This window comes from Artemia franciscana, chromosome 12, assembly GCF_032884065.1.
Source record: "Artemia franciscana chromosome 12, ASM3288406v1, whole genome shotgun sequence".
Taxonomy (NCBI): domain Eukaryota; kingdom Metazoa; phylum Arthropoda; class Branchiopoda; order Anostraca; family Artemiidae; genus Artemia; species Artemia franciscana.
The window spans coordinates 22,833,818-22,858,090 of record NC_088874.1 but is presented as its reverse complement, the minus strand read 5'-3'; the positions used below and the strand labels follow the sequence as shown (position 1 = coordinate 22,858,090).

The following is a 24,273-nucleotide window of genomic DNA, read 5'->3' as shown; positions in this document are numbered from 1 at the left end:
CTCCTCATCGCCTCGCTCTTTACGCTAAAATTTTTTACTTGTTTCAAAAAGTAGAGTTATGAAAAAGAGTCGAACTTTAGCGTAAAGAGCAGGGCGTTTAGGAGGGGACAGCCCCTTTCATATTCGGAATGATTTTTGTTCGTTTTAAGTTTTAATGTCGCTCCTTACTTGCAGTTAAATACATGTTTTTTTATGTTTAATTTATTGAAATAGCATGAGACAAAAATAAAAGTACTTCGTTGAAAGTAACCAATGAATGGTTAAATTATTTTCGAAGCACCTGACTCAAAATTAACAGTTTATATACGTTTTAACGGAATCATAGACATCTTTTCAGGAATTAAATTAAAAAAACAAGTTTTTTTTTAACTGAAAGTAAGGAGCAACATTAAAACTTAAAACGAACAGAAATTATTCTGTATAGTAAAGGGGTTGTCCGCTCCTCAGCACCTGACTCTTTACGCTAAAGTTTGACTCTTTGTCACTACTCTACTTTTTAAAACCATAAAAAAATGATGGATAAGACTAAACCTGATGAAACTTACATATTTAAAATCAGCATTAAAATGCGATTCTTTTGATGTAACTATTGGTATCAAAATTCCATTTTTTAGAGTTTCAGTTACTATTGAGCCGGGTCGCTCCTTACTACAGTTCGTTACCACGAACTGTTTGAAAGAGAAAAACTAATCTTTTAACCTTTTCGTTGGTTATGAATCAAAGGCAACCTAAGTAAAGAGCGATGTAGGCACTATGTATTATTTATTTATTTTTTGGGTCTTAAGCCAGGGCGCTGCGTATCGAAGGACTTCAAAAAGGTTTCAATTCATTTGAAATTGAAACGGCTAGTGCCCTTTTTAATAGTCAAAAGTGATTGGAGGGCAACTAACCCCCTCCCACGTCCACCATTTCCCAAAACACATTCAATCAAAATTTTGAGATAGCCGTTTTGTTCAATGTAGTTGAAAGATCCGAAAATTGTATGTCTGAAGATGACAACCCCCCACAGCCCTCAGGGCAAGGGTTGAAAGTTATCCCCTAGGGGCATCTAAGGTTTATATAGAAAGGGTGATCGTATAAACTTCGGAGAAGGCTCATTGGATTGCTAATCAAAAGTTTTCAATGCTCTTTTTGGATATTCAAAGCGATCAAAGGGTGGATACCCCCCACACATCTTGTATTTTCCCGTATATATATATATATATATATATATATATATATATATATATATATATATATATATATATATATATATATATATATATATATATATATATATATATATATATATATATATATATATATATTTCCTGGTATATAAGGAAAATATAGAAAGGGAGATCGTATAAACTTCGAAGGGGCACATTGGATTGGTAATCAGAAGTGCAATTTGGTTTAAAGGCTCTGTTGCTACTTACCCCCCCCCCAAGCGATTGAGAGTCTCAGGGAACAACTTAAAAGGAAATAGCGAGGACAGATCATGGAACTAAAATCACAAAAAAACTATTAATTACCAGCTATAAGAGGCAAGAAAAAAGAAATATTTAATTCTACTATCTTCATTACTTTGACATATTGACTAGACAATGTGACGTTTAATAACTGCTTAATAGCTGACATAACGTTCCCCTCTTTTTTTATGATACGATAAAAAGCAGAAATCAATAGGAGAACACCTTTTAAAGCATGAAACAAGCAAGCATCAAAAAATCAAAATGAGAACAAATGACCCAGAAATGGGAATGAATAATTTAATCTTTCAAACAGTTCGTGGTAACGATCTGTAGTAAGGAGCGACCCGGCTCAATAGTAACCAAAACTCTAAAAAACGGATATTTTATAACAATAGCTACATCAAAAGAATTGCATTTTAATGCTGACTTTAAATATATAAGTTTCGTGAAGTTTAGACTTGCCCATAAAAAGTTAAGAGCCTGAGAAAATTTGTCTTATTTAAGAAAATAGGGGAAAACACCCCACCCCACCCCTTAAAAGTCATAGAATCTTAACGAAAATCACACCATCAGAACCAGCGCATCAGAGAACCCTACAATAGAAGTTTCAAGCTCCTATCTACAAAAAAGTGGAATTTTGCATTTTTGCCACAAGACAGATCACGGATGCGTGTTTATTTTTTATTATTATTTTTTTTGCAGGGGTGATCGTATCGACCCATTGGTCCAAGAATGTCGTGTGAGGGCTCATTCTAACTGAAATTAAAAGTTCTAGTGCCCTTTTTAAGTGACCAAAAAAATTGGAGGACACCTAGGCCACCTCCCACGCTCACTTTTTTCCTAAAGTCACTGGGTCAAAATTCTGAGATAGCCACTTTATTCAGCATAGTCGAAAAACCTAATAACTATGGCTTTGGGGACGACTTACTCCTCCACAGTCCCCGTGAGAGGGGCTGCAAGTTACAAACTTTGACCTGTGTTTACACGGAGTAATCGTTATTGGGAAGTGTACAGACGCTTTCAGGGGGATTTTTCTTGGGTGGGGGGAGGAGGTTATGCGGAGGGATCTTTCCATGGATGAATTTGTCATCGGGGAAGAAAAGTTCCATGAAGGGGGCGCAGGATTTTTTTTTAGCATTTTTTAAAGAACAATGAAAAAAAAAATATGAAAAAGTTTTTTCAACTGAAAGTAAGGAGCAGCATTAAAACTTAAACCGAACAGAAATTATAACGCATATGAGGGGTTCATCTCCTCCTGATACCTCGCTCTTTACGCTAAAGCAACTTTATTAATTTCAACTATTTATTCTACGGCCTTTGTGATTCAAGGGTCATTCTTAAGGAATTTTGGCAAAATTTAAGCTTTAGTGTAAAGAGCAAGGTATTGACGAGGGGTTAAAACCCCTCATATATGAAATAAAAATAAACGAATATTGAAGTTTGTTACGTAAGTCAATTCGTAAGTTACGTATATTATTACAAATAAAAACGTTCGTAAAAAATTAAAAGTTCTAGTTGCCTTTTTAAATAACCAAAAACATGGAGGGTAACTAGGCCTACTCCCCCGCTCTTTTTTTTCTCAAAATCGTCTGATCAAAACTATGAAAAAGTCATTTAGCCATAAAAATAAATTAATATGCACATTTTGTTTTAATTATTCATGTGCGGAGAGCCAAAATCAAAACATGCCTTAATTTAAAAACGTTCAGAAATTAAATAAAAAAACAAGTTTTTTTTAACTGAAAGTAAGGAGCAATATTAAAACTTAAAACGAACAGAAATTGCTCCGTATATGAAAGGGGCTGTTCCCTCCTCAACGCGCCGCTCTTTACGCTAAAGTTTTTTACCGTTTTAAAAAGTAGAGTTGAGAGAAAGAGTCAAACTTTAGCGTAAAGAGCGGAGCGCTGAACAGGGAACAGCCCCTTTCATATACGGAGTAATTTCTGTTCGTTTTAAGTTTTAATATTGCTCCTTACTTTCAGTCAAAAAAACTTGTTTTTTTATTTAATTTCACAAATGCATGTATATTTGACAAAGATAAACACATAATAGTGCTTTGTACAGCATTTGTCTTCCATTGAATTAGGGCTTTAAGAAATAAGGGCAGAAAATATTCAGCAACATATACAGATTAACAGTGGCTCTGCAAGACACAGTGAATCTGGGGAGCTTACGGTTAAGCAAATTCCCATCTGACATCTGAATTTCAAATGCTAGATGAGGCGGGAAACGCCTGGTCCTGTTGCAAGCAAGCGAGATAGTCACAAATTTTACAAAGATTTCTGTTAGAAGTTTGCCAAAGACAAACAGAAAGATTACTATCCTATACTAACCGTGCCCAAAAATGGGTTCGAATTCCATTGACTTATTTTTGTGACGTATTTTCGCAAGTCTATCAAATTATTCCTTAAGAACGCATCAAAAAATAAAAGCCAGATAACGCAACATTTGCCTGCTATTTCTACGTCAAATTTTGAGCCAATAAAATATCGTAAAACCTGATTGTTTTTCGCGTGAAACTTTAAGCCCCTCTCCCCCCAAAAAAGTTAGATTTATAATTTATTTATTTTTTGCAACTAAACTCCCAGCTTCTCTGGTTTATCTGATACACACATATATGTCGCAAAACAACGTTTCTATGGATGCGTCTCCCGTGGTGATGATGTTTAATATGCATTAACGAAATATTTAACGAATCATATTAAAAAGAATAATGTGGCCCCACTATTTTTAATCAGCCTTCCAGATTCTGGGATTAGTTAATAATTAGACATTTAAGTTTGGACATGAATACACGGCAAAAAGTTCTGGTGGTCGATAAATAAATGCTTATTTATAGTTTTTGCGCCATTAAAAACTATAAGATTAGTCATTGATGAATCTTTTGGCTTTTAAAGACAAAAAAATCTAATACATGGAATATATATTACTCTTTACTATGTATGTGCTGGCGCTTAGGTTAAGTGCTTAGGGAGGATCAACACTAAGGGTTTCAAAAGGTAAATTTATAAGCAGCACTTATATTTTTTTTAGAATATGTCGTTCGGTGTAATAATTTTTTCTCATTTTTTAAAAAATCAACAAAAAAAAACACCAAAACCATTTCACAGAAAATATTCATTTCACAGAATAGAAAATCTAATTCGATTTTTAAATTGATATACCTAGAATCGTTCTATAAAACTGGATGCTATTTTTGTTATTTTATATCCAAAAATAATTCAGCCAAAATTTAAACCCTTAGCAGTAACGAGGGAAAAAAACCCACTAAAATTTAGGCGCAAAAATTTAAAGTTTGGAACTTTTCTGAAATCAACAAGAGCTAAGAGCTCATATGGCACTTGTGACGAGGCAAGAAGAGCTAAGAGCCAAGAGCTCGTATGGTATGAGCTCTAACAAAATTCTAAGAATCAATAGATTGATTTAAAAGGAAAATCAGAGGCTTAATGCCAGTCAGGATTTAAAATAAGAGCTCTGAGTCACGATGTCCTTCTAAATATCAAAATTCATTAAGATCCGATCACCCACTCGTAAGTTATAAATACCTATTTTTTCTAATTTTTCCTCTCCCTTTAGCCCCCCAGATGGTCGAATCTGGGAAAACAACTTTATCAAGTCAATTTGTGCAGCTCCCTGACATGCCTACCAATTTTCATCGTCCTAGCACGTCCAGAAGCACCAAACTCGCCAAATCACTAAACCCCTCATCCCAACTCCCCCAAAGAGAGCAAATCCAGTACGGTTACGTCAATCACGTATCAAGGACATTTGCTTATTTTATCCACCAAGCTTCATCCCGATTCCTCCACTCCAAGTGTTTTCCAAGATTTCCCCCTCCAACTCCCCCCAATGTCAAAAGATCTGGTCGGGATTTGAAATAAGAGCTCTGAGACATGAATTTCTTCTAAATATCAAATTTCATTAAGATCCCATCACCTGTTCGTAAGATAAAAATACCCCAATTTTCACGTTTTCCAAGAATTCCGGTTTCCCCCTCCAACTCCCCCCAATGTCACAGGATTTGGTCAGAACTTGAAATTAGAGCTTTAAAGCACAAGATCTTTCTAAATATCAAATTTCATTAAGATCTGGTCACCCTTTTGTAAGTTAAAAATACCTCAATTTTCAAAATTACCCCCCCCCCCCAAATCCACCAAAGAGAGCAGATCCGGTCCGGTTATATCAGTCACGTATCTTAGACAGGTTTTTATTCTTCCCATCTAGTTTCATCCTGATTTCTCAGCTTTAAGTATTTTCTATGATTTCCGCCCCCCCCCTCCCAATGACACTGGATCCGGTTGAGATTTAAAATAAGAGATCTGAGATACGAGGTCCTTCTAAATATGAAGTTTCATGAAGATCCGATCACTCCTTCGTAAGTTAAAAACACGTCATTTTTTCTAAATTTTTCAGAGTTACCCCCCCCCCCTCAATAGAGCGGATCCGTTCGAATTATGTAAATCACGTATCTAAGACTTCTGCTTATTTTCCCCACCAAGTTTCATCCCGATCCCCCCATTCTAAGCTTTTTCCACGATTTTAGGTTCCCCCACCCCAAACTCCCCCCAATGTCACCAGATGCGGTCGGATTTGAAATAAGAGCTTTGAGACATGATATCCTTCTAAATATCAAATTTCATTGAGATCCGATCACCCGTTCGTAAGTTAAAAATACCTCTTTTTTCTAATTTTTCAGAATTAACGCCCCCCCCCCCCCCCAACTACCCCAAAGAGTGGATCCGTTACGGTTATGTCAATCATGTATCTAGGACTTGTGCTTATTTTTCCCACCAAGTTTCATCCCGACCCCTCCATTCTAAGTGTTTTCCAAAATTTTTAGTTTCCCCCTCCCAACTCCCCCCCCCCAATGTTACCAGATTCGGTCAGGATTTAGAATAAGAGCTCTGAGACACGATATTTTTCTAAATATCAAATTTCATTGAGATCCAATTACCCGTTCGTAAGTTAAAATTACCTCATGTTTTCTGATTTTTCAGAATTAACCCCCCCCCCAACTACTCCAAAGAGAACGGATCCGTTCCGGTTATGTCAATCATGTATCTAGGACTTGTGCTTATTTTTCTCACCAAGTTTCATCCCGATCCCTCCACTCTAAGTGTTTTCCAAGATTGTAGGTTTCCATCTGGTCCGGTCCCTGATACGCCTGCCAAATTTTATCGTCCTAGCTTACCTGGAAGTGCCTAAAGTAGCAAAACTGGGACCGACAGACGTACAGAATTTGCGATTGCTATATGTCACTTGGTTAATACCAAGTGCCATAAAAACGCAAATGATGTCCATCACCCATAGCTTTGAGAAACGATTTATTGAATAAAAAATAAAATAAAATGAAAGATACAAAAAACTCCCAAAATCATTAGCCAAAAATTAAGGTACTAGAAAATTTGATTAAATTCTGAAATTTTAGCACATAAAACTAAATTCAAAGATTTTCTTAAACAATTAAAATTATTATACTAAATCTGCGGATGATGGATAAACTCTAATTGCAAGTTCAAATTCAGCTTCATTAGAAAAGTAAGTAAAGTAACCATGACTGTGCTAGACCCTCAAGGTCAAAACCGGCGGTGCTGATCTTCATTTCGTGGCCCCTCAGTCAGGAAGTGCAACGAGGGGGGGGGGGGCATTGGAAAAACAAATGAACTTTCTTAATCCCAAAACGTTTTTTTGCACCGTTATCTAAGTCACCGACATGGATGTATCGTAATAAAAATAAGTAAAACGTAAAATAGTTCTTGGGTTTTCCTCAATTGGCTTTACAGAAAACATATAGGCTATAACACTAGAATAATCAGCCCATAAAGAAACATTTTTAGAAGATAAAAAGGTGTGTGTAACAACACTTCTTGAATTTTTGGGTTTTTCCAGAATTTCCCAAAAACAAAACTAGTTCCTCCACAAAAGATTTACGCTTATAAATACAAGAACTTTGACACAAAATGCAGATCAATTATCTTCTGAAATATTTTGGAGAGCCCATTTTTTTTTTCGGAGAAACCTTGAAAAACTTAGAAATAATTGAAACACTGGTGCTATACCTGAGCTTGTTTTATCCTGGGTACTATCTTGACTCGACTGACTACCACTCCTTTGTCTTAGCAGAGAAGTAAGTCCGGTTTCTTGCCCTCTTTGAACTGATTCACATTCAGATTTGCCTTGAATAATGCTCTCAAGAGGATGGAATGTGTAAGGTGATAGCTCAGTTCTTTGCCTACCGCGCTCGTAAGCTGAAAGGAATATTTAACAGTTAACATTTGCAAGCTGACCAGATCGAGGTATAGAGAGGGATTAATTTTTTTTTATATATATATATAACGATACTTGCAATATCTACAAAACAGAAAAATTTGGTTTTTTTCTGGGTGATTGGTAGCAAAAATTAGTTTACCATTTTACATTCAAGAAGTTTTCCTTTTCTCGTATGGGACATTGACCAGTTAAATGAATATTCATTAATTTAATTAATTAAAACAATAATGAATTAAATTATAATATAGAAGACTAACTTTGGACCGTAGATACACGCATCAAACACTAATAGTGTTTATAGCAAGTAAAATGTTAACTAAACTCTGAAAAACCCTGATATGCCGGTACCTACAATTACTAAGAACAACAAAATAAGAATTAATACATCTTTATAATTTATTCTTTTCTGGGAAACAAAACCAAAATTAAATCAATAAATGCCGATAAAAATAAAAGTCACAAGGCCTTTGACTGACATAGAGAAAACATCCGTATAAGTTCCAGCTTTCATTTGTGTGTGTGTTAGATGTTAATACACGTTAAGACGTTAACAGAATACGTCTGATTCCTAAGTAATCCAATAAGAAATTAATCAATAAATTATAATTGATTTATATGAGAAAAAGTGACAAAGAAGGCTAAAAATTAACTTTAAAGAATATCACAGGAGTAACATATCCAATGAAGATACAAAAAAATAATCAAAATCTGGAGGGGGAGGGGTTAAAACTTTTACATATGGAAATACAATACATGATTTTTTTTTAACGCAATTACAAACTTGAACATTTTCACTTCAACATTTGCTTTGAGGCTCCAAGGTTGGTTCTTGAGTTACATTGACTCATGAAAAACAGAAAGAAAAAGCATTTTTCAAACAGTTTCATTTTTGTGAGTGAGTGAGTGCGTCTGTGTAGGAGGGGGAGGATATTAACTAACGTCAATACTAAAAAAAAACTTTATAACCTTGAAGTGTCTACTGTTCTCGCTGAAATAGTAGTTCTATATAATTGAGCTTATATACCAAGCTAATTAGCCCGTAAAACAACACAATATTAAACCAGTCACAACTTCTATACTGAAGAGAAAAATTTAAAAAAGAAATGGGTGAAACGCTGGGTAAGTGGGGCAAAGAACTCTACCTAAACATAGGGAATAATAATGCATAAATATTCTAGCGCTTCATCATTAAAGTTTAATAGGTAATCTTCAAATCCTTTCCCCCTTTAAATTCGACTGATCAATATACATATAACTCTGAATTTTATCCCTCAGCCTAAATTTACTTTAAATTAACTGACAAAGCGATATCTCGACATACTCAATAGACAAAAAAAGATCCCCTTTAAGGTCAGATCAAGGAAACCTATACAAAGGATAGAGAGGAAGGTTGAATAGCAAGAAACTGGGACCTACTTGAGTCACGTAGACTGGTGAGCTAACGATCTTATATCTATTTATATGAAGAGACTCTTGGGATAAAACTAATTGATTGGGAAACGTGAATATAAAAAGGTAGCATTTGGGTCTCATCTTTCCCTCTAAGAAATTTTGAAGTTCAGCCAAAACGGGATACGTATCCTGATACGGTAAAAACAAATTAATTTATTTGAAGGCTTATCAGGAGTATACTCCAGTTACTAGGGCATAAATGATTGCACTGCGGAATATTTTAATAAACATCAGAGGATGTTATAAAATGATACTGCTAAGATACAATTGTCATGTATTGAGTAGCAATACGCAATAAAACCCACTGGCTATATGAGGTATATATTTGGGGTATAAAAGATTTTAATGCAGAAAATTTGAATAAATTTTACAAGGCAATATAATTAGCTACTACTACTACTAACAACCTGCCGCAGGACCAAGCCACCTGAGGCCAACACAGCTACGCATGCTCCACCTCATTCCCAATCTATGCAAAGCCTCCCTTTTGCACCCTTCCAGAAAGTTCCCGTTTCCTTGAAATCTCTCTTTATAACCTCCTCTCACCCCCGATGAGGACAACCTGCTTTCCGTTTAGCCCTAGACGGTTGGCCGAAAAGGATAATATTTGACAATCTGTCACCCTTCATCAGCAGAACCTGCCGTAGTCATCTCAACCTTTCTTTCATTATAGCCCTAGGAAGCAGGATTGAACCACATTTTTCGTACAGCCTACTGTTTGAAATACGGTCAGTCAGCCGGGTACCCAGAACAATCCGTAGGCAATTCCTCTGGAAAACATCTAGTAAATCTTAATCCGCTTTTCGGAGCGCCCATGCTTCAGAGCCATATTTGACCACTACCATCACTGTAACTTCCAATATTCAAATCTTGGTTTGCAGACTTATCTTTATATTCTTCTAAACATTTTATACCTGTGAAAAAACACCATGAGCCATGGCTATTCTACTTTTAACATCTTCAATGCTTCCACCGTCTTTACTAACAATACTACCAAGGTAAGTGAAACTACCCACCTGATCAATCTTTTCGTTACCGAACGTCACCTTTTCATCTTCACTTATTCCTAGCCTTAGTGACTTGGTCTTCTTAACATTAATTTTCTAGCCTATTCTAGCACCCTGAACTCGCAAAACCTTTAGAAGTTCATTCATTTTGCTCACAATTTCATCTAGGATGGTTAAATCATCAGCATAGTCTAAGTCCTACAGAGTTTTCCTCTCCATTTGATTCCGTGGTCTCCCATTGCCTTTCCTGTGCTCCTTAAGACAAAGTCCATTAAAATGATTCATATAAGGGGGGAGAGAACATAACCTGCTTAAGTTCTGATTTAATCCGAAACCAGCTGCTAACCTCATTTCCTACCTTAACCGCAGCAGTGTTATCCTCATACCTAGCACTAATAAATTTAATGAGTTTGTCTTGTGTACCATACAAGGATAAAACCTTTGCTAAAGCTCTTCTATCAACAGAATCGGACACTCGCTCATAATCTACACAACTGAGGACCAAAGGTGTTTGATAACTCAGGCACTTTTAAATTATTAACCTTGGAGTGAAAATTTGATCAGCACATCCTCTATCTTTTGTAAAACCGCACTGTTCTTCTCTTAAAATATCTACATCATCTCTCAGTCTAAAAAGTATCATATTACTTAGTAATTTGCTACCTATAGAGACCAGACTAATGCCTCGACAATTAGAACAGTCACTCTAATCCCCTTTCTTATACAGTGGTTTAATTAAGGATTTCCTAAAATCGTTAGGTACTTCCCCTTTTCCAAAAATCATGTTCATAATCTTCAGTAGCTTAGTTTTAACCTCAGAACCACCATATTTAAGGAACTCATTTATCACACTATCAGCACCTTGAGCTTTATTATTTTTTAGTCCTTTTAGTACTGTCGCTAATTCTTCCTCACAAAACAAATCTTCCTTAACATCCAAGGTATCAATAATATTTTCATTTTCCTCTATATTTTTTCCTGCAACTGTATCTTGGTTTAGCACATTCTCAAAAACATTCCCCCCATCTCTCTTTAAATCTTTCCTTATCACTAATTGTGGCTCCGTTCTTATCTTTATCTGGGAAAAGTCCGGATTGGGAAAACTTCGGGAAGTCCCTCTCAATTCATATGCCAGTTCAATATTCTACTATTATGCCGTCTAGCTGCTTCTTCCAGATCCTCGGCAATCTTATCCATGATCTCCACGTCACACCTCCCTATTTCATATTTTAATGCTTTCTCTACTTTCTCTGCATTCATTTTGTTTTCATATGATCTATCACTCAGATAGTTCTTGTACAAACCCTTTCTCCTCTCTATTAAACATAAAGCTTTTTCACTAATATTCCTAGCTGCAGTCTTAACTTTCGTCCCTAAGACACCATCAGCAACTTCAAAATTCTCTAAAATTATTCAACCCTTTTCAACATTGTCAAATTTTAAACTCTCAAGTTTAGTATTCAACTGTACCTGGAAAGTTTATTTCAAATTCTCATCCTGGATTCAACCAGCAATATAACTTCCCGGGAGGTAGTTACCTTTCCAAAATTTCGTTTTCAAATTAACCCTAGACACTACTAGATGGTGATCTTTACTTTTAACATCAATAATAGCACCCCTGTATACCCTAGTATCTTTTATTGATCCTGCCAGTCTTCGTTTTACTATAACATAATCAATAAGGTTTTCTGTCTTACCATCACGTGAATACCATGTCAACTTATGGGGCATTTTATGACCAAACAAAGTATTTGTTGTAACTAGATTGTTATAGCCACAAAATTGCAAAAGTCTGCAAACATTACTGTTTTCTTTTCCTGCACCAAATTCACCCAGGCTAGGAAACCACCTATCCTCATTTCTACGACCTGGGCGTTAAAACCTCCTAGCAAAAACTTCGTATTTCTACCTGGGACCCTGTCTATTTGCTCCTGTAACAGTCAGTAAAATTCATCAGAGTCACTAGTATCTCCGTCAGTCAGTTCTACAGGGGTAAATAGTACTATAACTGATACGATGAACTTTTTGGTCACAAAATGAGCAATTAGTATTCTATTATTAATACCTTCCCAGCCTAAACAAGACTTGCCAGCTTCCTTATTCATCATGAGCCCTACTCCCTGTCTATGTACCTCATCCTTCCTGCCTGAGTAAACAAATTCCATATCACCTAATTTCATATTAATATCATCGCCTAATTTCAGCCCAGTTCGAATCTTCTCAATTTGTCAGTTGAAATGTCAATACGATAGTCATTTTTTAACGTAGTAACATTCCAAGTTCCAATTTTCATGTTCTTAAAATCATAGAAATTATTTTGGCCTCAGGAAAAGCAATGATCCCGGATACCAGCGCAGGATGGGGATCAGCATATCTTTTCACGTCTACACCAAAGCGCTTGAGTCGGCTTCGGACAGCAAGAATCACCTGGGACCTCCAGTATGAATGGAGGCTTTGTGCAATCCTGGGGCCATCTTGGTCACAACATGGTTTTCAGCACTTGACAATGCTCATCTATCAAAAAGAGTCGAAATCCTGCACAGACGGTCCCAAGTCTATTACCTCCAATTCATTATGTATTCATGCCTACAAAGATGATGCTACTACGGGGAGGCAACCCATAGTAGATGAATTAGCTAGGAAGAAGTTTTTCAGCCCGAAAACGTCCGTTAAAACAGATCAAGCCCAGAAGAATTATCCATTTATCAGAATCCCGTGCAAATGCCGTATCGTTTACTAGGCATTAATTTCCTCGGTTGGTCACTCTTCAAGTGGGAAGAGAGTTGACCGCGAGGTCCCCAGCGTTGCAGATACCCCAAAAGGATTGAGGCAGCCCTTTGCAGAAGCCTTTGTCCACAGATCTAGATATTACGCACTGCCGCAGTTGTCCTCCTATAGAGATCCTCCCACGATGGTATTCTGCGTCACCTGGCAACTTAAACCATTACTCAGAGAAGGTTTGTAGCTCATGGGACGTATGGACACGCCCGTGGGCCCCGTTGCGTTTACATTTGAGGGGCCTTCTTCCTCCTCCAACTGTATTTATGGCCCCGGGCGAGGGTGCCCCAGTTTCTATTATGGACACCAAGGACAAGGCACCCCTTGGTCTGTGCTTCCTATGGAGGTACCCTGCATATCTGTAGAACTTTCCCTATCGCCACCTGGGGACACACTGAGTGGCCTGGGGGATGCCCCCTTTTTTCTCAAAGCTAAAAGCTAAGTACCTCAAAATCATCTAACATTGCTAAGGAGCAATACAGAATAACAGTCATTGGCTGTGTTCTTACAGCAGAAGCAAACTATTCGTGTTAATTCCGAATACGGATCAATGGCAAATTAATCTCAACAGAAATAATTTGAACACCATCTTAGCAAACAAACAAAAATATCTTCTCCAAAAATTATAAACACTTTGTACAATAAATTCTGATATTCGTGGAAATGGCTACTATTCATGAAACTGTATGACAAAGAAACAAAGAAATCACCATAAGACATTTGTAATTTTTAGCTGAGATATCACATTACACTAATTTCTAATAGTGTTTTTTTTTGTATCTTGATAATATTTAAAAATAGTGTCACTGACTTGAATAACACTTCAAGAACAATAACACTAAAATAAGTTCCTTAGGATTATCAGATCCAATTAATTTCCAATATTAATTTCTTGTACTTTGTTAAAACAAAAAATAGCGCTAATGACTTACGATTGCCATATAATATTTTTGTAAAATACTTAAGCAACACTTAAGTAACTTTTCTCTCGTAAACTTCCTAATCTCTTTTTTTTAAGTATTTCGATCAATTTCGAAAAATATTAACTTACTTAAGTGACAATTGTACAATTGCGTTTAGCAAACAAAGCGTGTATCAATAAACAACGTTTTTGGACAATCCGCCTTTTAATACCATCTACTGTATCTAATCCAAATACGAATAAGGATGATCGAACCCTTAAAAGGATAAAATGAAAAGCAACAAAACTGAAAGCTTCGTGGAGTAAACATAAAACTTTTTCCCACTTATATAAGTTTGCATTTTTCCAGTGGTCGGTTAGCAGCATCTTTTTAAGGTGTGTTATTCGAAATCTCTACCATCCGATTGATACCTTATTCCACTTTCGCACCCTCATGTGGGTCACTTAATAGTTCCCTTTTTAGCAACATGAATACTAGTTATTCTAATTTTTCTTGTTAAAACATTGCGTTCCGTACGGTCGTAAAAAAAAAAAATTTTTTTTCAAAGACGTTTAATCCAGGAACTCGACAAGGGCAACTGCATTAACTTTTGGGGCATTTACACGGGGAGCGGCTGGCTGTAGGTTGGTATTTCCTTCCCTTTAATAGATTAAACTTTTACAAAACCACAAATTTTCGGAACATTCTAAAAATGGGGCACTTTATTGACATTTTTTACTGGCTTACCCGACTTTAATTAATTTGAAAAATTGTCAACTTGCAGTAGCTCAATAAAATATAAAAATACAAACATAAAACAAATCAAGAATTTGCTTGAAATGGCAACCAAAATTGCTAAAGTCAGCAGCAAAATTTTGTAAAGTGAATATTGCGCATGAACCAACTTCACATCAAAAGCTCCATTTCCCAACAATTTATGTGAATTAGAAAAAAGCCTATAGTGCATTCTGACATTAAATAAAAAGAAAAAAAAGAAAAACGGAAGCTTCTAAAAATCTTGAGAGCCAAATCTTACAGAAGAAAAAGGACTGGAAATCGATAAAACTTACTTAATTGGAGAGTTTTGGTTGCAAATCTACTTTTTATAGAAAAGAAATAAAAAATAGTATCATAACCCCTTTTGAAATATAGCAACTGAAATGTGTTTTGCACTATATTCGACAGTAAAACGATGCCCAGTTACACTGAAACTAACAGTTTAATTAACCATCTATGCTCAGGCAATAGACCTTTCCACCAAAACACAATTTGTACATGCAATTGACGGCGAATACATGCTAAATTTTTTAATTTAATTAACTTAACCCAAAGAGCCACTACAAGACAGATACCTATCAACCATCTGTAATTGTTCAAAACACCTCATATAAAGAGGTAAAAGAAAGACGGCTAAATAGTCTTAACTGAAAAGCGCATATTCACCTAAATGATGAAGAAAGATATACAACAGTGAAAAATTTAGCTAAAAAGAATTTTTATCTAAAATTTCAATTTGTTCAGTTTCTCAAATTTGCATCCTCTCTAACTTCATAACTTTCTTTTCAAAGATGCCAAATAAAATTGGTATTTGTGGAATATGCTATTGTGTAACTAGCGGCCACTAGAGAGCATTTGAAATGTCTTTCTATGCTACCAGTTTCAGTTTCCAGTCTTATTAATTTTTCATTTTCTTAGTCGAGGACGTGGTAAAGTTTTGTAATTAGTATTACGACTTATATAGCAGTTATACCGCCATCTCTAAATAAAAGTGGCACACATCAGTAAACCCGCTCCACTTTTAATCACCATTTCAAATTCTTTTATCACCATTTCAACCAAAATGAGTCACAATTTTTTTTCTTGTTATTTATACTGACCACTTAACTACCCTCCCAAGCATAATATTGAATTCTGAGTTACTGCTGGCAGCAGGAAAATAGAAACCTTCACTAGCGTCTGATAAATCTAGGAAGTACGGTTAAAACCAGCCTGTCTTAACATTCTCGTGTAGATTCGGCCCTTGAGGTTTTAACGCAGTAAAGAAACTAGTACGGCTTTGCGTTACTGAGATCGTCCGAGACAGTTTTATTCTACGATGAGTTTTAGCAATAGCATCAGTGGTAGCAAAAAGCCAACTACCACATCAACTAGACGTTCGTCTTATTTGGCTAGCAGTTCTGAATTGTCTCTATGTAAGGCACGTTTTTGTTTTAAAAAAGGGTTCATTGACTTCATGAGATTTATATTTTACACGTAAAAGGATACATTTTTGATAGGAACCATGGTAGTTACAGGTATGACTCACTGTATCCAAGAGTTAGCCTATTTTAGAGTAGACATCTAAACGAATATATGCACTAATTATGAACGCAGCACACATACGTGGTGGCATAATTAGGCTAAGCGCTGAAACTAATACACTAAACGAAATACCAAATCGCCTACCTTCTTAACATTAAGCATCGAAATGTCATTAATTACAGTTAATGCATTAATTACAAAATGCCATAAATTAAGGACTGCTACTAAACATATATACAAAACATGAAAAATCGAACATTTAACAAACGGCATTATAGATCAAGTATGTAGATTAGATAAAAAAAAAGAAAAAAAAAGAAGTTTTTTCAACTGAAAGTAAGGAGCAACATTAAAACTTAAAAAACAGAAATTATTGCGTATATGAAGGGGTCACCCCCTCGTCAATACCTCGCTCTCTACGCTAAGTTTACATTTTGTCCCAATTCGTCAAGAATGACTCCAGAATCACGAAGACTCATTAACTAGAATAAAAAACTGTTTTAACAGTGGTAAAAACTGCTTTAGCGTAAAGAGCGAGGTATTTACGAGGGGACGACCTCCTCATATACGTAATAATTTCTGTTCGTCAATTTTAATGTTGCTCCTTACTTTCAGTTGAAAATTTTTTTCCTATCTAATTTCTAATCGTTTTTTTAAATAATGCTGAGAAACTCGGCTCTCCCTCCATGGAAAATTCCCTTCCCCCATGGGAAATATCTCCAAGGAAAGATCCTCCCACGTAACTCCACCCCCCTCCACCAAAAAAATCCTCCTGGAAAGGTCTGTACACTTCCCAATAATCAGTACTGTATGTAAACAATGGACAAAGTTATTACTTGCAGCCCTTCCCCCGGGGATTATGGGAGGTACCTCAAAGACATAGTTATTAGATTTTACGACTGTTCTGAAAAAAATGGCTATCTCAAAATTTTGATCGGGTGGCTTTGGGGAGAAAATGAGCGTGGGAGGGGGCTAGCGACCCTCCAATGTTTTTGGTCACTTAAGAAGGGCACTAGAACTGTTGATTTCCGATCAAATGAACACTGTCTCGATTTTCTACGATCACTGGTTTGATACGTTCATCCCTGAAAAAAAAACCACATCCGTGATCTTGTTTTCTGGCAAAAAATACAAAATTCCACATTTTTGTACATAAGAGCTTGATACCTCAACAATAGGGTTCTCTGGTATGTTGAATCTGATGGTTTGATTTTTATTAAGATCACTTGATGTTTTGTTCAAAAAACTTTCTCAGGCCCGTAACTTCTGATGGGTAATATAAAAGTTGATGAATTTTACATCTTTCGAATAAGCATCAAAATTCAATTCTTTCGATGTATCAATTGTTATCGAGACTCTTTTTCTTAGAGTTTCGTTTATTATTGAGCCGCATCGCTCTTGCTTACAGTTCGTTACCAAGAACTGTTTGATCCACAATCAGAAAGAGCACTTAGAGCTTATGCTCGAGCATAATCTTCGAGCTCGTTAAAGCTCGATCAGCTGAATTAGACAGCTTATCGGACAGCTGAATTGGAATATTGCGTAATTCATACTCACTATCCAGGTACTTGAAAAAGGCTGATCTAATCTTTATTTTCTCTATATAGTAGGCCATGTATATGTATCTGTATATATATATATATATATATATATATATATATATATATATATATATATATATATATATATATATATATATATATATATATATATATATCATGAAAAGAGAAACCACCAATGCAACAGCGCAAACACAAAAAAAAAAAAAAAAAAAAAAAAGAGAGACAGAAGGAGAAAAGGAAGACTGTTTTCCTAAATTAGTGACTAATACAGACCAGCACTTGAATGAGGCCTTAACCCTACTCATCCATACAATCACATAGGTCAAACAGCATAGCCATACACAATCAACCATAAAGAATAATCCATGGACAGGCAGTCATGTCGTCAATAAGTTTAAGTCGTCATTTACCAAACAATAGAAAAAATAATATAGACAAATAATTCAGAGGCAACACCCAACATAAGGGCTCATCAGGAGAATACACTGGCCTATATAGGGGTATATATGTATATATCTGTATATCTGTGTATGTAGGCCATTCCACATTGGTGACACATAATAAATAACTGGTAAAGTAACTGCTGGATAAAGATATGACTAAACTTTTCTATCTAAGCTGAATTTCGGTGAAGCAATATTAGTGCAACTTATCCCTAAACCCGTTATAAGGCTGTCATCTATACTTATTCGAGTATTTTTTATATTTGTTTTATACATAATAATGGTAGATGGTAATACAATGGTAGATATTCGTTTTATACGTTACACCAAGGTACTTCAGAGAATAACTTGAACGTATTGCATCGCCATCTATAATTACGTCCACACTACTGTGTAGCCCGCTCATACGGGATGGCACGAAAATGAGGAACTCGGTCTTAGCAGCATTAACAACAGCAAATACACACGGTCACTATTTATATTTTTGCTGACGGGAAAAAAAACGTCAAGGGGCCACGACCTTATTTTTGTAAGTCAGGATGATCAAACGCTTTGACGAGCTCCTTCCAGCAAATCCTGCCTGAAGTTTTCTTCCCAGTTGTTTGAACAGGTCTACGGCAAAAATTCGAAGTAATATTGGCTCTGGTATAAGTTTTTGATAAGTCTTATTGCCTATCTTTTAATTCTAATAACAGTACCAGCAGTTTTAGCAGCCCTAATAGTAAAGCTACCGTTTCTGTTAGATGTAAGGTGGTTGTTCACCTACTCGTGTGCTGTAATGCTTTTTCTATCTTATCTGCTATCTATTCAAAAGACAAATCTATAATATATTAAAATAAACGAGATTTCTATAGCAGATTTCGTCTAGGATTTACCAATATAGCCAATTATAATATAGGATAACGGAAGCTGTGCAACCAGTAATGATAGTGAGGAAAACGGGGACTGATAAGAACTAATCCGCATGGCGGCAACAAACCGGAATTTGGCACAGCGTTTAATACACAAAATGAAAATATGCAGCTGATATTCACAATTATTTAAATAGCCTTTCGTTTGAATAAAAAGTATTATTACTAACTTAAGCAATACTAACAGAATAAGCACTTACCAGTAGATATTGTGTGAGGCCTATCAGGAGGCGGTCCTGCTTTATTCATATCAATAAACTGCATCGTTTCTTGCAAGTTGGGCCAAGTTGCTGTTGTAGGATTATGAGGAGGATAAGGGGATAGAGGCGTGCTGGAATTCGACGAAGTGCTGCTTGTATTACTGCTTCCCCTGTTGTGCTCATTCCTTCCCTGTAATAGAATAGAACAACTCACTTATTAGATGTTTTTCGTTGGAAATAACGACAGAAATCAAACAATCTGAAAATTTGTAGTAAAAAAAACAAACACTTGACAAATAAATGGCTCCAGCGCATCACTTTGTTTTAACTTCTTTTGTAGGTCCGTTTTCCTTAGGTAATTCCTTGTTTATTTATATGTCTTATTTTTAATAAAATGTAATAAACCGAAACTAAAGATAAGATTATGTATCCGAAAATCCAAATACTAGGTGGAGGTGGTCAGAACATTTTTCCAATGGAAGCAAGACAGGCAAGCATACTAAGATAGAGGAGAGGCTTTGAGGGCATGAACCCCTTACCGTGGCTTTTCACATTTTACCGACAAAAAAAATGGGCAGGCACATACAAGGGGATGGGAGAAAGGGGTTGGTGGTATCCAGGGCCATCACACCACCTGTCGCAAAACCCCAAGATTTATACAATTTTACAGGATTTTTAATTATCTATTAGTTCTGTCTAACGTGATTATCTCTTTCCCTATTATCTCCGTCCCATGATCCATGATCAAGAATGGTACCTAGGTAAGTGAAGCTATCAAATCACTCCACATTCTCGGCATATAATATCATATCTTCATTCCCATTTATTCCTAATTTAAGCAGCTTAGATTACTTATTATTAATTATAAAACCTAATCAGGTTTGAAAATACTTCATCCGTTTTGCCAATAGTTTTATCTCATCGTCACAACCTAAATCTAAGAGTTTTACCTTCTACATGCGATGTTTGCTTTAGTTTTGTTCTTTAGGCCAAACCAATCAAAATAGTTCTTAAAAAATGGAGATAAAACACATCCTTAATGAACTCCTGATTCTGCTTCAAATCAAATACTAATCTCGCTTACCCCCTCAACCATAGCAATGTTCTTTTTGTACAGTTCAGTTCAGGTCACTCGGGTTTATAAAAAACAAAAAACAAAAAACATTACAGCAGTCATAACATACATAATCACTCGTCTCCATGCAAAAAAGCATGCTGAGTCCCTTATTGCCTAAAAACTAATTACGCACTATAGCTCTCCCTCTACTTCTCGATGCAACCATGACCCCTACCAACAAAATCATCCTTACAAGTCCCCACCTTTTCATCCAGGAACAAACCACTCCAATCCCCCCCCCCCCCAAAAAAAAACAACTCAAAAATGGCTAAAATTTCATATCTATTTAAATTCTTTATTCAATTGAAACTATTTCAAAACAAGATAATTTATTGTGCTCTTTTTGAAAGAACCAAGGGAGCTCCTACCTCTTAGTTCAAGCGGTAGGGTACTGTAAGCCTTAGCGCAGACGATGTCAGACGAAAAATCCGACATCACTCTTGGCATACGTCGAATATGGATCTGTGCAGATAGTCTTGTAATTGGAAGATGCTGTTCGGCTACCAAACAGAATAGATTCCTAAAAGGCGTTGGAAGCAAGCTGGAGAGGAATCTGAAAGAAAAACCAAGTAGGAAACGTCAAGCAGCGATTTCAGCGACAGATAATCGAGGCATTCTTGTAGATGAAATTCAGTTTTTTCAGATGGGATTTGAACGTCAACTGCCATACCATTCCGCAATACTGTAAGTAGGATTTAATAAGCGCATTGTCGAGAAGGGTAAGGGTTTTACGTGGAAATGTGTACTTCAGTTTCTTCATGATACCCGGATTTCTTGAAAGCTTTCATTCTACAGCATGGATGTGAGGAAGCAACGAAAAGTTTTCATCCACTATTACTCCTAAATATTTTGCACATCCATTTGCTGGTCATTGAATCTTTCCACAAGACGTCACAATTCCTGTTATTTCAAGGTGAAGGGATCCTACCATAGAAAATAATAGGATGCAAGACTTTTCGACATTGATGACAGGTTTGTTGGCATCCATCCACAGATAGATCTCTTCTATGATGTTTCCAAGCTTCCGATGGAGTGAAGGCATGTCGAGTCCGCAGCAGGTCATTGTAGTGTCGTCAGCGAATGCTATAAGTCCATCTTACTCGTTAGTAATGTCCTCCATTTTGGAACGTCATGGTTCGGGTTAAGGATAGGAGTAAGGTCATTTACATGGACTAAAAACAAAAGAGGACCGAGGATGGATCCTTGCGGCACACCAAATTTCGCAGTAGTGTCGTTCTTGGGGTCGTCACCAATGTAGATGCACATATTTTGAAGGTAAGATTCAAACCATTGCAGGGCAATTCCCCTCACTCCAATATGTTCCAGCTTTCCCAATAAGATTGTCTATTCTTGCTGTCAATCAATATAGTAGGCGGCAGAAGAACTGAGTCAACCGCCCTGTTGATGAATAAGCTTAGGGATGCCAGAGCGTGTTCTGTTGAATGACCAGGTCTGAAGCCGAACTAACGACTATTAAAAAATCCCTTTTTTCAAGAAACTGGTAAAGAAGTCATTGCAAGGGTTTATTAAAACTTTTGAAAAAAATAGGTAATATTGATATGGGTCGGAAGTTCGATGGATCGTCCCGAGGCTACCTTTACGCACAGAGATTAATCTTGCTTCTTTTAGTATCGAAAGAAAAACACCAGTTCTTAGAGACAAGTTTACCAAATAAGTTAATAGCTCTAGGATAGAAGGGAGGACTGCTATCAGGGCTTTTGTGTGTTTTTGGTCAGATCCAGATGCTGGTGTGCCCTTCAAGGTCTTAACAATTAGCTCTACTTCAGTTGATGCCACAGGAATTATTGCCATTGATTTGGTGAATGCTGGTCAAGGTAATGCTTGTAAGGCTTCTGGGGACTTCTCGCAGAATTAGATGTAATTCCTCCTATTCCTGCGAAAAATGTACTGGGTTCTTTTGCAACCTGAGTGTGTTCCGTAGCAGCCTCTCCGTTGACCAAAAAGTCTGGAAGGCAATTCTGCTCTCTTAGCATTTGGTCGCAAAACCAAATTAATTACCTTCCAGACTTCTTGTCCATCTTTCCCACTCAAGACTCAAAAATCAAGACAATATCCAAGACTCAAAAGGTCTAATAATGCAGCTACTTCTCAATTAACTCCTAATGATTTTAATATCCGTGTTAAAGCGCAAAAGACATAATCTCTTTAATTTCAATTTTATTGAATTTTAGATGTATACAGCAATAGGGTTATAAATGCTGTGAATGTATAGCTTTCAAAGGCTGTTGGAAAATATCGCAACATTATTTAAGATTTTGGGTTATCTGGGGTATTTGTGCATTTACTTCTTTTAATTTCTTACCTCAGCTGCCACAACTCCACGTGGATTCATTCTCATGACAACTAAAGTGTCCTGCGAAGTGAATCCAGAATCTTGAGACGAAACGCTTGAAAGACGGGTTCCCGCTGACATATTTTGCTGCAAAAGAAAAAGAAATCAAATGTACCTCAAATAATATCTTTCCACTTTTTATTTTTTTAAAGAATTTACCTATTCAACTCTAATAGGCTTCTGTTCTTTTAAATTCAATAATAAAAAAAAAAACATTCGCAAAGAGAACAGTAAAAAAAAATAATAACAAAAATTTATCGACACTGTTCTTAAGGACTGTTATTTTATTGCAATGTAATACTGAGGCTTAAAAATCAGGCCAGGTTTCGAAAAAATTGCGCTAGATGCACTATATATAGTTTTCAGGCATGCTCTATTAGTACATGCTGATTAGTAGCAATTAGTAAAAAAAGCTGAATTGCGTCTCATTTATTTATGATTGTTCGAAACATAATACTTTTACAAGGAACATAAATCATTCAAAATTAAATTACATAAAAGATGTTTTGGCAGAGAATGTGTTTCAGTTTTTGTCTTTTTTTGGGAGAGGGGGAGGTGGGGGGATGACCTTTCATCCTTCATAGGTGATTACTCTGATAGTCAATATAGTAGTACTGCTCAGAAAAACTTTTGGTCGATATCAATATTAAAAAGGAGTTTACTCGTGAAACTTTTAGCAGCTCATTGCAGCACCAAGCCACGTGAGGCCAAGGTACCAACCAGCGTAACCACCTTATCCTGTACGTCACACTCTTTTAAGTCATTTTCTTTAAGTCTGTCCTTATAATCTCTTCCAGCCCAAACGTCTTCAAAAATGTCTAAAAAACGTCTGGGCCTTTCGTTTGGACCCAACTGAGTTGTGAAAAGAACGACTTTTTGGAATTTTTGATCTGTTATCCATAGGTCAGCTGTGCAAAATGTTCCAAAGCTGCCAGTAGCAGAATTCCAAAAGCTGCCAACACTTTAGCTGCACAACTTGTGTTTTGATAGCTTTGCTTTCTCCAAAAGTATTTTTATACATAAAATTTGCAGAAAAGGAACACATGTAACTTAATATAGCTTGCAGTTAGAAATATCAATAGTTTTCTGAATCACAATTAACAATGAAATCTAATTTAGTGGCTAGCCATATACTACACATAAATATCATACTCTATAATTTTATATGTACCATTTTATAAAAAATAATGTATCATATTTACTCCAATATTGTTAATGGAGTATAGTATTTCAAAGTTTGAACTATACTGTATGTAGCTTACTGATGTTACTTTATGGATGGAGTTGTATACTTCAATGCTATTGGTATTATAAAAAATAATGCATACCCAACTGCAAGCTTGATACTCATTGATTACTATATTACAACTACAAAAAGCACCATTTGATTTTCTGGGGGGACAATATTGATTGACAGGCTGGCAGTCACATGCATTATGAAGCTGTGATATTAGTTTTGCCCTAATCTAATCCCCAAAATGAATGAACAAATGAATGTTCTTTAGTACCCATCTATAAACAAA

The 24,273-nt window shown here is 36.1% G+C and overlaps 2 protein-coding genes across 2 annotated transcripts in view; one reads left to right on the top strand and one right to left on the bottom strand.

Moving 5' to 3' along the window:
* Positions 1 to 24,273, top strand: part of LOC136033871 (spermine oxidase-like) — a 445,682-nt gene that overhangs the window by 213,630 nt on the left and 207,779 nt on the right. The gene's annotated exons all lie outside the window — the stretch shown is intronic.
* The window catches only part of LOC136033866 (protein MTSS 2-like), a gene marked incomplete in the record, with an annotated part of 126,827 nt that overhangs the window by 9,587 nt on the left and 92,967 nt on the right, over positions 1 to 24,273 (bottom strand). The window contains 3 exon segments of the mRNA XM_065714836.1: positions 7,514 to 7,702; positions 19,281 to 19,470; positions 22,721 to 22,837. Coding sequence (XP_065570908.1) covers positions 7,514 to 7,702; positions 19,281 to 19,470; positions 22,721 to 22,837 — 496 coding nt within the window.